We start from the raw sequence: 17395 nt of genomic DNA on the forward strand, positions 1-17395 counted from the left end.
TATATGCACACCCATGTTTATTGCAGCTTTGTTCACAATAACAAGGAGTTGGAAACAACCCAAGTGCCCATCAACAAAGGAATGGATAGAGAAGCTGTGGTATATTCACACAATACTGCATTGAAAAACAGGGTGTACTAGGGAGGAGGGTTGGGAGGGGAGAAAAGTGCAACAATGAATGAATGGAAATCCAAAGTCTCTGTCAATTTTTACTGAAGTTAATAACAAATTTAAATTTTTTTTAAAAAAGAATAGGAAATACCCACAATATGGATCAGGCATGCTGGTGGCACAGTGCGTAAAGCCCTTGTCTACTAACCACTAAGTTGGTCGTTCAAAGCCACAGGCCACTCTATGAAAGACAATCTACATCCATAGAGATGACAAGGGTCGCTATGAGTTGGAATTAACTCAACAGCAGTAGGTCAAGTAATGAGAAGATAGAAAGGATTCTGCCAAGAGAAGAAAATAATCAGAAAGTAGAAGACCCAACAGTTGTCTTCACCAGAGCCAAAGGGAGGAGGCAAGAAGAAGTATAGAGAAATAATCACTGGCGGAAGTGCAGCCAAGGTGCTCCTTAGAGACAAGGATGGTGCAAGTGTGTCTCATATACTTTTGGCCATGTTGTCAGGAGGGGCTAGGCCTTGAAAAAAGACACTGCTTGGAAAGGTAGAAAGGATCCAAGAAAGAGAGAAGACCCTCAACAAGACAGACTGACACAGTGACCGTAACAACGGGCATGAACATGGCACAGATGGTGAGAATGACAAGGCCCTGATCTTCTGTTATGAGTCAACTCGACGGCACCTAATATCAACAACCACCACTACTGACTTCGATTACGGAACTCTTAATTACTCTGCACCTTTTACCCAGTGTCTGTCATACCTAAACTGCCTAGAGTGTTTGAGAACTAGGAGACAATGGATCTGACCAACGTGTTTTCCTTGCCATCCAAAATTTATCTCCATGCAGCAAACTTTCTCTCTCAATCTTGCAATTAAGAAAGCTTTAAAACCTCTTTTTGCATTGGTCCTGCTTTAGGAATCCTGTCTAGTGAGTACTGTTCACTAAGGCTTCACTAAATTTTAGATGATGTCCAGGTCCTCTATGTGAATATCAGTCTTCACAGCTCAAAGCAGTGGGGGTTGGGAGGTGAGAGGGGCTGCGGGGGGTGTGAGAGGACAACAAAACGTTGCGCAGAATGCGCACTGTCCCCAGGGCAGCCCCTGGAACAGTCTTCCCTCTTCTTTCATTAAATTGCCCTCACCTTTTCCCTCTTTCTCTGTAAAGTGACTTGATTACTTGCAGCCCTGATTACTTGGACTGCAGTTCACAGAAAGTTCCCTAGATTACAGTGTGCTTACTCAAGAGACCATGAACTTGACTCAGCCTTTGTAACACCAAATAAGTTGCCATTTGGATTAGCAGGTGGCCCTCGAACCAAGATACGAGCAAGGCCACATGCCCCAAACTGTAATTGCCCGTCTCCTGTAATCCAACAACCCGCTCAAGGACTCTCTAGAACCTCACGTATCAGCCTAGTTCTCCACACGACAATAGTCATTGCCACCTTGCTGAAGACACCGAAGTGCTACCAAAACAACAGAGAAATATTACCTCAGTGGTGGTGCATGCATATTCTAGAATATTCTGCAGCCACTAAAAAGAATATTTATGTATACTGGTGTGTAAAAAAAATATTTATGTATGTTGTTGTTGTGTACCGTAGTGTCGGAACCTTCAGGCAGGTTTTCAGAGGGAGTTAATTGCACGGGAGGAGAAGGCCCTTCCTTCTCCCTCAGAGCAGCTGGTGGATTTCAAACCATGTGCCGTCAGGATTGCAGCACAGCTTCTTGTTATTAGGCCACAAGTGTTCTCTATTTATATCGATGTGTAAAAAAAGAATATTTGTGTATACTAATATGACTATCTCTAAGACGTCAGTGTGTAGGGGGAGGGGGAAGGGGAAGTTCTAGAACTATATACACAGGTTAAGCCCAGAGATGCATGAAAAGCCCTGTGTATGTGCATTTACACATAAATGCATTTGAGGGCATAGAACTATCTCCACCAAACGCAGCACTCTCGCTACCTCAGGGGAGAGGAAGAGAAACAGGGGTTTATTCAGTGGGACAGTCAGTATGCTTCTGTATTGTTGGATTATTTTACAGCAGAAATGTATTCACGTATTCCCTGTGTGATTTAGAAATATTTTAATATAAGAAAAGAGAGTTCTCACTCTCTGCTTTGCAGCAGGGGTAATTAGGATGCATAGTCAGAGAGGAGCTTTAAAGGCAGGCAAAATGAAAGAGCACCCCTGAGAATCGAGTGGGGGGAGAGAGCCCCCCGCCCCTCCCCAGTTATATTTCCTGTTTTCTCTTCATCTGCAGTCACCTGCGGTTTGAAATACGTTATACCACATTTCATTTCACAGGCACATACACCACTCGCTCTTCCGCCTCCCCTTCCCGGAGGACAGGCCAATTTCATTTTTAATTGAATATTCAGAAAGTTCGCGTTATGAAGTGTGAGTTCCGGTAGTTCCAGCTGCAAGTCTTTCTCCCATTGCTCGTATTTGGAAAATAAAGAGCCCCAGAGGCTCCCAAGTTAGCCATCCCTAATCGCTGTATTCGAGGCATTGGCCCAACGGAGAATTTCCCATACGGTGACTAAGTTTATAGCTTTCGTCCTGAAAGACAAGACCAGAGGAAAACGTTTACGGCTCATGGCCCATGATGCGACTTTTCCTAAACTTCTCCTCTGCCTTTTTGTATCCAAATGCCAGGAAAGGACCTATTTGCTTGTGCTACGATCATTTTCAGCAGCTTCATCTGTTTGGACTGAGAAGGGGGATGAGAATGTGGGCATTTTTCAGAAGATTGGAAGACTTCTTGTTGTTGGTGGTGCTGTTGTTGTTATGTGCCATCGAGTCGCTTGCGACTCATAGCGACCCTGTGTACAACAGCCCTAAACCCTGCTCTATCCTGTGCCAATCGCACTGCCTCTGACACACCCATCCCGATTACCCCAGTCACTTTATCAATCCACCTCACAGAGGGTCTTCCCCTCCTCCTGCGCTGTCCCTCCACCCTACCAATCATGATGTCCCTCTCCAAGGACCTGTCCCTCCTTACAACATGTCCAAAATATGTCAGACGAAGCTGCAGAATCCTTGCCTCCAAGGAGTAGCCTGGTTTAACCCTCTCCAGGTGGAATCTGTTTGTTTTCTTGGCAGACTAGGGTACATTCAATACTCTTCTCGAGCACCACAACTCAAAGGCATCAATTCTCCTTCTATCCTCCCTAGTCATTGTTCAACTCTCTGATGCATAACAAGTGGTAGCAAAGACCATGGCCTGTATCAGGCGCACCTTAGTCTTCAGAGAGATACCGTTGCTCTTGAGTACTTTAGAGAAGTCCCTAACAGCAGACTTTCCCATCGCAATACGTTGTTGATTTCTTGGCTACTGATGCCAAGAGTGTTGACCGTGGAGTCGAGCAAACTGAAGCTATGAACAATCTCAATCTCTTCACCATCTATCCTGATGCTGCCAATTGGTCCAGTGGTGAGAATCTTTGTCTTCTTGATATTGAGCCTCAGTCCATGACAATGGTTACTTTTGGGTGAGGGGTGTATGTGATACAGCTTTTTCTACAATATTGTGGAGTTTAGTTTTGTAATCAGAAATAATAAAAACACATCAGCGTTTGTATTTTTTTAAAATATTCTACAATAATGCTTTCTTAGGCTTTGTGGAGGATGTTAGGTGCCATCAAGCCAACTACAATGCATAGTAACCCTATAAACCACACATTGGAACCTTGCCCAAGTGGCTCTAGATATCATTAAAGAAAAAAAAATCTTCAACAATAACCAAAAAAGGGGTATTGCATGCACAGAAACAAAAAAAAAATCAAGTTAATTGGAACATTTGGTTTATATTTTTTTTTCACAAAATTGTAATACAAATTCAAACAAATTCTTTCAATTTCCCTCACCCCCACCCATCAAATTGTACAACCCAATGATTAATCCCCTAACTACTATTTTATCAGTAATACAATAAAGCCCTCAAACCTCAAGCTCTTTGGCAGCGAGTTGGAACCAACTCACAGCAGATGTTCCATTAAGGTTTCAGAGGCTATAAATCAAAGGAGGTAAGATTGCCCATCTTTCTCCCCTGGAGCTGCTGGTGAATTTGAACCACCAGAAAGGCCTGGCCTTTGGATTAGCAATGCATCTCCCTACAGACTAAACCACCAAAGACCTAGTGGTAAGAAGTTGCACTGCCAACCCTTATGACAGGAGGTTTGACTCTATCAGCTGCAGAAGAAAGATGGACTATCTCCTCCCATCAGATTTAAAGCCTCTGAAAACCCACTGGAGGGTCAGCTATGGGTCAGATCCAACTCGATGGTACAACACGACATAGTATAACAGGAGCTGCCGAGTGGTATGAACACCTCTGCTGCTAAAGGAAAAGACTGAAGGTTTGAATCCACCCAGAGGCGCCACTGAAAAAAAAAAGTCCTAGTGATCTATTTCCAAAAGGTCACAGCACTGAAAACATTAAAGAATGAAGGTCTATTCCTGTCACACAAGTTGAGGGCAACAAGTGTTTACTGGTTCTTTGCATCGCTTACTTTACAGATTCTGGTGAACCAGAAGTCAAATCATATATCCTGAAATACACAATAAAAATACCTTGAAGAACAATTAGGAGGGTGCCAGCTAGCCCTACCTGCTACTTCTGATGTTGTCAAAGGAGTGCATGCTATTGCATTATCAGCTTTAAGTACCACAAAAGGCACAGACAAGTTCCCAGAGGTTAGAAAGAAAAATCAATGTGCTAACCAAGAGGTCCACTATCAGGCTTTCTCTTGTGCCTATTAGAGCCCAGGCTGAGAGGAAACGTAGTAGTAGCAATGCCCTGTACAAAGAGAGAAATTTCCGTGCCTTTCCAACGAGCCTTGTTCCCATAGGGGGTTAAGGGCTGGGCTGCTAACAGAAAGATGAGCGATTTAAACCCACGAGTCATTCCACAGTAGAAAGATAAGGCAGCCTTCTTCCATTAAGATATACCACATCAGAAACATGATGAATTAGAAGTGACTCAACAACAGTGCTCTGGTGGCCTAGTGGTAAGAAGCTGTGCTGCAATTCCAGCTGCATGAGGTTCAAATCCACCAGCTGCTCCCTCTGTAGATGGGCAATCTCTTCCTCTGCGATAAAGCCTCTGAAAACTCACTGGAGGGTAAGCTATGGGTTAGTTCTGACTCTATGGTACTCAACAACAACAACAACAGTGGGTATTTGGGGGGTTCCCCCCAAAGAAGATCTCCTGAGTGGTGCAAAGTGGCCTAATGTACCTAGCTACATATCAAAACAATAGCAGTTTGAGTCCATCCAGAGGTGTGTAGGAAGAATGGTCTAGTGATCTACTTCTAAAAAAAACTAGCCATTGAAAACCCTAGAGAAAGCTCAGTTCTACTCTCACACATGTGGTGTTGTTGATGTTGTTCTTCCAAGGAAAGCTCTGGTAACATACTACGTAGGGAGCTGAGAAGCACCCTTCTGGTGGTTCGAATCCTCTAGCAGCTCCTCAGAAGAAAGATGAGGAAATCTCCTCCTGTGCAATCTACAACCTCTGAAAATCCACTGTCGGGTCAGGTATGAGATGGCAATGAGAGTGAATAAGAGTGTTATTCCAAAAAAAAAAAAAGAGTGTTATTCCAAGATGAGCTAAGGCCCTCAAAAGTGACAGCACCCCCAGGGACCTCAGAAATTTCTTTAGTGGGGGATAGTGTAGGGGGACCCCAGGAAAGCACAAGAGAGGACCCCCTTTACCACACAGTTCAGGAAGGCTCTTTTTTTTGTTGTTGGTTGGTTTTTTTTTTGTTTTTTTTTTTTTGCAAATTCAGGCTAGGAAAAAATTTGGATTTTGATATAGCAGATAGATTCTAAAGTGGTATTTCGTTCTATAAAAGGATTCACAGCAGGAGCCCATTAAGTAGCCTGCTCTCCTAGCACATTTCAAATGAGATTCAATAGATGAAAATGCTGCTCTCGGATGCCTGTGTGCGAACACGCCGGCTACACACTGCTTACAGGGCAGACACTGTGCAGGTCGTGTCTATTGACTTAGCTGACAACAGACTTCCCCTTCTCCACAACTCTCCTCCCACCCCGCTCAGGGAGTCTCCACAGGGGAAGGGTGGAGTTCAGCCTGCCACTTCACTCTTAAAGTGCACCCAGCCCAACTGGCTCTTTTTACTGAGACTGAGGGGGGGTGGGAAGTGACTGGTCTCCAGTGCACAGTCATTTAGTGGCAGAGAGCAGCGCTCTGAGCCAGGCCCCTGACAACTAGACTGCCGCTTGCAAATGGAAAAGCTGACGCAAGTGGCAGGAAGACTGCTGTACGCTGCTCAAGTTCCAGGACCTGGGGCCTGTGGTGACTCTAGTCCGAGGCAGAGGGAGTCAAGGTGGCTCTGGCCACAGAAAGCAACTGAGGCAGCAGATGCCATGAGAGGCTGGGGTTCCCACTTATGTCTTTGTTGACTCTGCCCACAGCCCCAGCCTGGCTGGCTCCCCAACTCTGCTAAAGAGTCTCAGGGCAAATGCACCCACCTAACCCAGCAAATCGGATTGTAGATCAGATATCTCTACTGCAGACCCTGGAGAAAATATTCTTGTTTACCAAACACCCCAAATCCATAGCCATCAATGGCTATTGGGTTTCTGTGGCTGTAAATCTTTACAAGAGCAGATTGCCTCAGTGTTCTCCCATGGAGCCTATGGTGGATTTGAACTGCCAGTGTTTGAGTTAGTAACCCAGTATGTTAGTGACCAGCATGCATTGCGCTACCAGGGCTTTTATCACTCACCTTTCCCACAGAAGTTAAGGTCCACTGCCTTCACAATAGTGCCTTTTCTAACTGCTCTAGCTATTGCTACTTTTAGTCTGCCACTTTTTTTTTTTTTAACCCACAGACCTCTGACTGCCCAACTGCCTTCTAGGGAACCTAAATTTGCCTCTGCCTCCAACTGGCCTTATTTAATGGAAATTGGGGGGTGGGGAACAAGGAAAAAACCCAAACTCAGTTCCAGCTTCAGGGCTGGGGTTCGGGGCAGGGAGCCTCTCCTGTCAGAGGGAAGCAAACACTACCTCACACCTCTTCAGGGATGTGAAAGCAGAGCTCTGCTCCTGTTACCCCAAGGCCTTCAGCAGGGGTGAGAGAGGGCTCTGACTGGAGCAGACACTTTAGCCAGGAATCCTGTCCTTGAGAAGGCCTGTAAATCTTCCCTCAACCCCTAGTCACCTTTAAGGAGTAGAAGGAGTGGCCCAACTCTGGGGCCGGCTGAGAGCAGGCTGCATAATTCAGCAGATGGCTGCCTGTAATGAGGAGACACCGAAGACTAGGGGAACATGATTTCTCACCCTCCTGAGCATGTGGCCTCCTTCCTCTGCGCAGGCAGCAGAGAAACCCACAGTTTCAGATCCCAGCAGCAGAAGCCGCCTTCTTGCCAAAGCGAGGAGGAAGGGTCTGTGTTTCTAATTTATTCGGCTCCCCCTCCTCCTCTCCAGTTGTTACTTAAAATAATCCATCATTACATGGCTGGTGGCTCCAAGATTTTTATTTAAAGCAATATGGGAAAAGAAGAAAGGGGGGGGAAATCCAAACCCCACACAAACTATAGCTGCTATCTTTCTCTCACTGATTTCATCTGATAATTTTTAACATCACGGAGTTGCCAAAGCACCCAAGTAGACCCCTCCCTATAAATGAAGGGAGGGGGCAGAACGAAGGCAGGGAGAAGATGGGGGTAGGGGCTGAGGCCGAATTTGGATGTCTGGGTGTTATCAGAAAATGGTTCGTGTTTGCAAAAGTAAAACTATGAGTGTATCTGTGTTGTCTGGTAAGTGCTTCATCTCTTGAGCTTTGAATCTCACTTTGGACCAAGTCACTTGATTCCCCTCACCTGCCACCCACACTGAAAATGCAGAGAGAAATGTAGCTTGTCCAGGAAGCTCTTTGAGAGAAGAAAATCACACAGATGGAAACATTTTGAGATTGCTGTGAGGAACATGTTACATGTAACCTTAGTATTTGTTCTCTATTGAATGTGGTCTTAATGTACATGCAACTGATACAAAACAACAAACAAACCAGTTGCCATGGAATCAGTTCCAACTTATGGCCACCCAGGCGTAAGGAGGAGGCTGCATGTCATACTGTTTTCAAAGTTGTGACCATTCGTGAGCCAGGTCTTTCTTCCAAGGTGCCTCTGGGCAAGTCCAAGCCACTTGGGCTCCCATGCAACCAAATGTCCACCTCAAAGGCTGCAGTTCTGATGGTCTAAAAATCCAAGCGAGTGGCCTAACTGGCCCCAGATAGACAGCTGTGCTGGCAATTCAAAGGCAGGCAGTTCAAATCTACCAGATCCTCATTAGGAAAAAGGGTGGTGGGGCAATCTCCTCCTATGCAATTTACAGCCTCTGAAAATCCACTGGAGGTACAGCTATGACTTAAAGGCAATGAGTTTAGGGGGTTTTTTGCCCTCAGGGGATTTACCTTCTTAATTTGTTTCCATCAGGCTACTGCAATGGGTTTGCTCCCTTACAACACACAAAGAGAGAGGCTGCGTGGGATAACAAAGGCAACGATTAGTAGAAAATTTACAGTCGGGACTTCATAAAGTAAATGCTCGGCACATGACTGCAGATCAAAATCTCACTCTACTGTACATAAGCTAATCTCTCCTCTGTAATACAGTTTGGGCATAAGAATGCTGCGAACAATCTCATTTCCAGGATTTTGGATGTGGCAAGGAAACAGGGTTTATTCCTGCCTGGCATAGGAAAGGTCTTAAGAGGGCCGAGTTCCTGCATGCCTTGGCCACCACAACATCCCCAGGACCTGGCATGGGGCCTGGCAGAGTTGCTGCCCAGTAAATATATGCTGAAGGAAGGAATGAATGAATGAATGAATGAAAAAAAAATGGTGAATTAGCAAATGCAGTGTCCCCAACACCCAGCAGCTGGAGTGAGGTCTTGCCCAGCATATACCTACCCCTTCTCTAGCTGAAGCCCTCAGGAAGCCTTTCTCAACACCCACCACACCCATCCACTGCTGGAGTCTGTTCCCTTGTAATGCGCTCTGCTAGTAGGCAGCCATTCTCCTTTGCATGACTTAACGACACTTCTAATTATACAGTTATTTGTGTCTGCCTCAACCACGACCACGAGACTGTAAACTCCTTGATGGAAGGGGCCATGTGCATTTTGGGAAGCATTGTAATTTCTCCCCAACTTCTTTCCAAAACTCGGAAGCACACAGCAAAGTTTGAAAACAGTATAATGAGCACCCGTAGGCTGTCCATTTAGCTGTAGTAATTTTTAACTTTGGGGGCCATGTACAGGAGCCCTGGCAGCGGCGTAGTGGTTAAGGAGCTCGGCTATTAACCAAGAGGTGGGCGGTTCACATCCACCAATGGCTCCACAGGAGACAATATGAGACACTCTACTTCCTTAGAAACTGGCAATCTTAGAAACTCAGTGATGGGCAGTTCTACTCTGTCATATATTGGAGTCAGAATTGACTTGATGGCAATGGATCTTGTTGAGGAAAGGAGGCATGTATATTTTCTCTTGTCCTGTATCACCAGTAGAGGGATGGAGGAATACTGGGGTCTTGTTTTTTTTTATTTGGGATATAACAATGCTGTTAGTAATATTCATTAAGTTCTAAAGAACAAGGGTGTCAGTTCAAAGCTGAAGGTGTGCCCAATCCAAGCTTTGGTATCTTCAATTGCTTTCTATGCATCTGAAAATTGGACGAGTAAGGAAGACCGAGGAAGAATTGATACTTTTGCCTTTGAAATGTGGTGTTGGCGGAGGGTACCGAGTAGCCCATGATCTGCCAGAAGAACATAGCCTTGAAGGAAATGCTTCTCAGAGGCAAGGATGGTGAAACTTTGTCTCACTTAGTTTGGGCATATTGTCAGGAGGAGCTAGTCCTTGGAAAAAGGCACGCTGGGAAAGGTGGAGGGTCAGAGAAAGAGAGGAAGACCTCCCAGTGAGATGCACTGACACTAACTACAACAGTGGAGCTGAGCGTGACAGAGATGGTCAGGATGGTGCAGGATAGGGCAAGATTCAGGTCTGTTGTAAATGAGGTCGCTATGCGTCATAGTCAACTTGACAGCACCTAATAACAACATTACTATTAGTGTGAGGTGGTGGTGGTGGTTGTTGTTATGTGCTGTCAAGTCACCTGAGACTCATAGTGACTCTATGTACAACAGCCCTAAACCCTGCTCTGTCCCTTGTCAACCTTATTGTCATTGACACACCTATCTCCATTACCCCAGTCACTGAATCAATCCATCTCATCGAGGGTCTTCCTCTCTTGCACTTTCCCTCCACCCTCCAAAGCTTGACGTCCCTCTCCAAGGACTGATCTCGCCTTGCAACATGTCCAAAGGATGTCAGACGAAGCCTCAGAATCCTTGCCTCCAAGGAGCAGCCTGGCTTCATCCTCTCCAGGACGAACTTCTTTGTTCTCCTAGCAGTCTGTGGTATATTCAGTACTCTTCTCCAGCACCACAGCTCAAAGGCATCAACTTTTCTTCTATATCCCTAGTCACTGTCCAGCCCTCTGATGCATAGTAATTAATTGTAAAGACCATGGATTGTATCAGGCGCACCTTAGTCTCCAGACTGACATCGTTGCTCTTCAGTACTTTGGAGAGGTCTCTGACAGCAGACTTTCCCAATGAAATTCGTCTTTTAATTTCCTGGCAGCTGGTACCAAGAGTGTTGACTGTAGAGCCAAGCAAACTGAAGCTGTTAACAATCTCAATCTCTTCATCATCCATCATGATGCTGCCAATTGGCCCAGTGGTGAGAATCTTTGTCTTCTTGATAGTGAGCCTCAATCCATATTGAAGGCTGCAGTCCTTGACCTTCCACAGCAAGTGCTTCAGGTCCTCCTCAGTCTCAGCAAGCAGGGTTGTGTCATCTGCATAATGCAGATTGTTGATGAGTCTTTCTCCAATCCTGATGCCACACTTCTCATAGAGCCCAGCCTCCTGGATAATCTGTTCTGCATATAATGTGAGGTGGTGGGGATTATTTAATTAGGGTGCCCCAAGATGGACTCAAAGTGTAACTGCCATAATAGGAAGGCCTGAATGCAGTGGCTATCCATACCACAACTGTGTTACCTGGAGCTGTTGTAGGTTCAACTCATGTAAGTTCTTTGTAGGGCAAAGTTAGCCCAGGCAAGTTCTTTTACTAGGGAGAGACACCTGGATTGCCACTGGAGAAAGTGTCTTTGTTCACTTGGTGGCACTGGTTCAACTCAGAATCAGAAACTTGCTTTCTCTGGGCTAGTACTCATATATTGTACCCCAAAAATGCAAGACTGAATGGAACATCTGAGTGCCAGAGCCAGAAGAAACAGTCCCAGGGGCAGCCTCATCTTTGAACAAATCCAGTAATCTCTCTGTCTCAGTAGAAGCCCAAACTACCTCATCGGCAGTGTGGGAAGCGATGAGGGAAGCAGCAGCCCAAGAATCTTTTGCTCTCTAGCGATATCACAAAGTGCACAATTTTCCTAACTAAGGAGCTCTGGAGGCCCAGTTGGGGGAGGGGGAGAGTTGTGCTGTCAACCCAAATGTAGGTAGTTCAAATCCACCAGCTGCTTTGAGGGAGAAAGATGAGCAGGCTCCTCTCTTGTTATTTACAGCCTCTGAAAACTTGCTGGAGGGTCGGCTATGAGTCAGTTCTGACTCGGTGGCGATGAGGGTTTTTTACAGCTTGAAAACTTGATCATAAACTTAAAAGCTAGGAATCATGCCTTTTAGTTGGTTTTCTTTTTTCATTATCGTATAGTATAGACAGTGGTTAACCATAGCTCTGGCCACATATATAAACACTCACGTATACAATGTCAAAAAAATCACTTTGTCAGGCAAAATTCGTAGTGGTGTTCATTCAAATGGGATTGCATTGTGTACACAAGAGCTCAACTTTGATGATGCATGCCAGTCTATTATGAACTGAATCACCCTAAAAATATGTGATGTAAATCCTAATCTCTAGGCCTGTGGTTATCATTCCATTTGGGAATGGTTTTCTTTGCTACATCAATGAGAAAGGATTAGTGTGTGGGGTTTGTGTTCAGTCAAACTCCCGTAAGATAATTTTTTTTTTTAAAAAAGATAAAGGCGCTTAAGAAAAGTCAGGATGAGGAAAAAGAGGTATCAAGCCACATGAAGATCAGCCAGAAACAGAAGTTTAAAGAGGCAAAGAGCTTCCTCCAAAGTTGACAAGAAACAGAAAGCCTTCCCAAAGAGCCGGGACCCTGAATTACGATGTCTAGTCTGGTGGCTTAGAGAGCTCTGGTGGCCTGGTGGCAAGGACCTGCGCCGCAATCCCAAAGGCACATAGTTCGAGCCCACCAGCTTCTCTGCAGGAGAAGGATGGGCAATCTCCTCCTGTGCAATTAACTGCCTCTGAAAACCTGCCAGAGGGTCAGCTATGGGTGGGTTCTGACTTAATGGTACCCAACAACAAGAACTCTGGTGGCCTAGTGGTAAGGAGTTGTACTGTCACCCAAAAGTACTTGGTTCTAATCTACTAGCAGCACCATGGGAGAAAGATGGGTAATCTACTCCTGTTTAACTTGCTGCCTCTGAAAACCCACTGGAGGGCAGCTATGGGTCAGTTCTGATTTGATGGTACCTAACAACAACAGTCTCATAAAACTTAATTTTGAGAAAATTAATTTGTTTGTTGAAATCACTAACTCATATCTCTGTTATAGCAACAACAAACAACTCATGACCTTTGAGTGAGAACCAAGTCATAGCTGGCCCACCAGTGGTTTTTCAGAGGGAGATCAGTCATCTTTCTCCTGAGGAAGAAGCTGGTGGACTTGAACTGTGTGCCTTTGGGTTGGCAGCACAATTCTTTAACCACTAGGCCACTAGAACATCACTAATGTTAAGAGTAGCACTAGATAACTAAGACAATGCCAATATATAGGTCCTGCTCAACCATTCCAAGCTCCCCTTTAGTCACTATAGGGAGCTTTGGTGGCCTAGTAGTAAGGAATTGTGTGACCAACTCAAAGGTGGTTGGTTCAAATCTAACAGCTGCTCCACAGGAGAATGATGGGCAATATCCTCACATGTGATTTACAGCCTCTGAAAACTCACTGGAAGGTCAGCTATGAGTCAGTTGTAACTGGACAGTACGTAACAGTAATAGTCACACTGATCCTCAAATGACTCTTTTCTAGAGCCTTTTCTATACACACACACACACACACACACACACACACACACACACAGCACCATGTCTGAGAGACAGGTCATTTGCAAGAGCTAAGCTAGGCCCACTAAGGTTTACTCGTGACTTTTCTCTCCCCAAACTCTGGGAAGAAACAGGCAGCAACAAGCCATCCAAGATTTCTGGAGTCAATTTTATCTTCCCCTAGTGCATGAAAACTTCCAGCCGACACAAAAGAGAGCAGAGACAAATGACACATAAACAAGAGCTGCACTGGTTGGGGGAAGAGGGGCATGGCAAGTGACGTCAGCTTTCCCAGAAACCCACTTAGCATGATAACAAAATCTCAAGTGCAGGGACTGCTCTTTCAGCTTTGGAATCTGGCAGACTATGATCACACAGTATGCGCTGCATCATACAGTCCAGCTGGACCAAACTGGAGCCACACAAAGCAAACCAAGTGGTCCTACCTGCCTCTTGTATCTGTAAAGAAGAAATGAAAGGCCGGGGGACTGCCTGAGTTGAGCCTGAGGTGAAACATAACCTGAATTGTCTCTCCCCTTGCAACAACTGCCTATTTCAGGCCAGGGGGACCTGGTGAGAGAGCATGGCTAGGTCGATGAAAATTCATTAGCCAACAGGAAAAATCATTAGTGGCTTTTCCCCCCCACTAAGAATGGAACAAGTGTAATCCTGAAGACTAATTTCTTGATTGCAGCTATGCCATCTCTGAAACATGGGTGACTGGGAGCAGAAAAGCACCCCGGGGGGCCTGCAACACACCAGAGCAGTAAATATTGCCGCTTTAATCTTGAGTGAGGGAGACTTTTCTCCGATTCCATTATCACAGAGCTGCTTCTCCTATCTCCCCCTGGTCCTTCTAACATCACGGACTCCATCTGGGGTTGCCAGAGGCAGGTGGGAGAGGTTCCAAAGACATTACTCTGTCCTTCTAGACAGGAAGGAGAAAGAGGGGGGAAATGAATTCATACATATCCGGTGGACATAAATACTACCAGATTCTAGATTTGGGTTTTGAAAACAAATCAATTGCAATTACATCAAATACCTAGAGGCTATGGAGTTACACACACACACACACACTGGAATTATATGATCACAGAGGCCATTTACCTAAATAAGTCACAAGATTTATGGAGGCAAAACCCCCACAAAACTCATTAGTGTTTCAGAAGCGTCCATGAAGTAGGCTGCAGTATCACCAGATTTGACCTACCTCTGCCTCTCTCTCCTCCTTCCCCTTGGACGCTGGTAATTGTGCACTTTGTAAATGCCCAGATACTCCCAGAGAGAAAGGCTGTTCCCCTAAATAGAGTCACATCTGCCCTGTAGAGCAAACTTTTGGTCTGAGAAAAAAAAAACAAACAACCCCAAACACCAAACATGAAGCTCAGGTTGTCTCAATACGAATTCTCTGCACATCGCAAGCTAGAAAACTTCAGTTCTTTAAATAAAGATTTTTTTGTTTTAGAGTTGGTTGCCAATAAAAGAGTCAGTCTCTGCTTTTGCAAGACTCGTGCTTTCCCCACAGAAGGAGGCCAGTGCTACAGGTTTGCGCACGGCAGCCCAGTTTCACTGAACGCTCACCCGAGACAAGCCCCCCAGAGGCCCGCGAAAGCCGGGGTCAGGAGCTCAGAAGACACAAATGCCCAAAATACGCAGTCAGCCACCTACAGGCCAGCCCATTGCGCACAAATCCGACCAAGAGGCCAAGCACCCGAGCAGAGGCGTCCGGACGCGGATACACACTTTGCAGGCGAGCACACACTCAGAGGGACCGGCAGCCTCATTTCGGGTGACCCCGAGTGCCGGGGCGCCCGCCCAGGGAAGGCGCGAGGGCGCGTGCGTGCACACACACGCGCACACATCCACACACAGACGCAGTCACATATGTAATGCATATGGAGCAGCCCCAGCCCAGCCACTCACCTCCCCGCCCCCCCAGCCACTCGCCGGCTCCTGCCCCAGGCTAACCCCAAGTGGGCGCCCCTCTCCCGAAGGAGGCTCAGGTCCCAGAGGCAGCGGCATGCAGGGGCGCAGTCCAGAGGTCAGAGGGAACCAGGCCAGGGTGGGTGCCAGGGCCCGGGAGAGGGCTCGCAGCTCGTGTGGCCATTCATTCGGCAACGCCCCAGCCGCGGGGCCGCAGCCTGCAGCCAGGGAGGGAGGGAGGCAGCGGGCATCGACTGCGGCGCTCCGGACGCCTGCCTGCAGCCTTGCCAGCCCCCCACCTGCCCCCTGCCACTGGGCTCACTGGACAGAGAGTGGACGGAGCCGTTGACCCCGGCGGCCACGGTCCCACTTGCCCTCGGCTCCTAGATGTTGCCCACTGGCTGGTTCAGGGGGGAGGAGGTCGCCTCTCCGCGACCCTTCCCAGGCGCCCCCAGGCCCCAGCCGGGACTCCCAAGCCTTGCACTTACCACCTGGCGAGCTATGTCGGTTGTTGCCATCGCTCCTGAGTCCGCCAGGGTTGCTGCCGGCGCCGCCGCAACGGGAGCTACCGCACAGGAAACAGCCGAGCTGCTCGACAAAGAGAAAGTGTTACACTTTGGGCGCGACCAAGTCCAGAGAGGGAGGGAGGCGCCGGGGAGGGGCCCCCTCGCCACCACTCCGGCCCAAGCTCTCCTGGATCGCCCACCCCCCGGAAGCAGGGGGTAGGAGGGGACAGATGGATTGCACCGCCCCCTGCCCGGGGAGCTGGTCCCGGTTCTCTCCGCAGCCCCCGCCGCAGGCCTTGAGAAGGGGGGCGGGGGCTCCCCTTGGTGACCACGTTCTCGGCCCCCCCTGCCGCTGGACTCTGTGGTACATCCCGACCTCTGCGAATTGTCACACCCCCCTGCTCTCGCCTAACATCCAGGCGTCCTCAGACCCTGGGGGCTTCCAGGGAGCCCCTGGCCCTGCCCCCCCCTCCAGGCTCCGCGGGGCGCCTGAGCCCTGCAGCCGACCGCTCCCCCTCCGCGTGCCCGCACCCACTCTGCTCCCCTGTGCCAGCGAGCGCTCAGGAGGCTGCTCTGAGACATCTGCAGCTGGAGTGTCCCCCTCGCCCAGGCCCCCCGGAGCCACTGAGGCCAGAAGCGTGGCTGCGGCACCTGCAACCCACCGCAGAGCTGAGAATGGGGGCAACCATGGGAGCCGCAGTGCGGCCGGCCGTGGGGCGCAACTGTGACAAGTGGGGCCCCAGGACAGGGGTTCCAAGACGCTTCTTTGGACCCAGGGTATGAGACTCTCCGGTCAGCGAGCAGTAATTTCGAGGAGCGCGGAGCTCACACATGCAGCTCCTCAACCTGTAGAGGACCAGTCCCCTTCTTTGCCAGCCAGCTCCATAGGCTCTTGGTGTGCAAGTGGAGCCCCCCACGGACCTACCCCTTCGAGTGCTGGGCCGCGGGGAGCCCAGAGGGGGCTGGCCCCCCAAGATAGAGAGCGGGCGAGAAGAATGAGGATGGGGAGACCAAGCGGCCGCCCGGTGCTTGGTTCTCGCCCTGGCTCTCCTCCACCAGTTCAGGATGGACAAGGTGTCCGTCTGGGCGCGCGGAGAGGGAACAACCGCCAAAGGCAAGGCTGTGCCGGCCCTGCTCCAGTTTTTGCTGGCCCGCCAACGCGGGTCCCCGGGCTGGTGGCTCGCTCCAGTCCCTGCGCCCTCCAGGCTCTCCCAGGAATAGTCTCTGGTACGCTTCCTTGTGACTGGCGAGCTGGGCAGATTTGGCGCGCGGAAGCCTGAGGCAGGTGGGGACATTCCACTCCATGTCAGAGGACAGCGGGGAGGGCAGCCTCCCGGATCTGGGAGAGGGACCCCCAGTATCTTAGGTATTTCAAGCTTATGAGGGAACCTGGAAGGGATGTGGAAAGTGAGCAGACAGAGGGAGGGGAAAAAAAGAGTGAGAAACAAGGAGCAGGGTTCGAGCCCAGTCTAGGAGAATGAGGAGAGGCTAGACAGCAGAATGGCTACGTGAAGCTCTTCCCTGGCGCACGCTTGCTTCCGCCGCCAGGACAGTGCTGTTCACACTCACGAGAGAGCCTGGGGACCAGAATGCAGCCCCAGTGCCTAGCTCTGTGCGTGGCATTCAGGAGGTGCCCAA

The 17395-nt window shown here is 48.3% G+C and overlaps 1 protein-coding gene across 4 annotated transcripts in view; it reads right to left on the bottom strand.

The window, feature by feature from the left end:
- The window catches only part of SEPT6 (septin 6), a 129108-nt gene extending 113035 nt beyond the window's left edge, over nucleotides 1-16073 (bottom strand). Inside the window, exons 1-2 of one of the 4 annotated variants that reach the window (XM_006893779.1) lie at nucleotides 15729-15769; nucleotides 7443-7521 (exon numbers count right to left, since the gene is read on the bottom strand). In XM_006893779.1, the coding sequence (XP_006893841.1) occupies nucleotides 7443-7521; nucleotides 15729-15769 (120 nt within the window). Of the gene's footprint in view, nucleotides 1-7442; nucleotides 7522-15728 lie in introns of all 4 variants that reach the window. The other 3 variants (XM_006893780.1, XM_006893781.1, XM_006893782.1) reach the window with 3 other exon arrangements.
- Nucleotides 16074-17395: the final 1322 nt, after the last annotated feature.

This window comes from Elephantulus edwardii, unplaced genomic scaffold (genome assembly GCF_000299155.1).
Source record: "Elephantulus edwardii isolate Elephantulus edwardi_28Jun2011 unplaced genomic scaffold, EleEdw1.0 scaffold00131, whole genome shotgun sequence".
Taxonomy (NCBI): domain Eukaryota; kingdom Metazoa; phylum Chordata; class Mammalia; order Macroscelidea; family Macroscelididae; genus Elephantulus; species Elephantulus edwardii.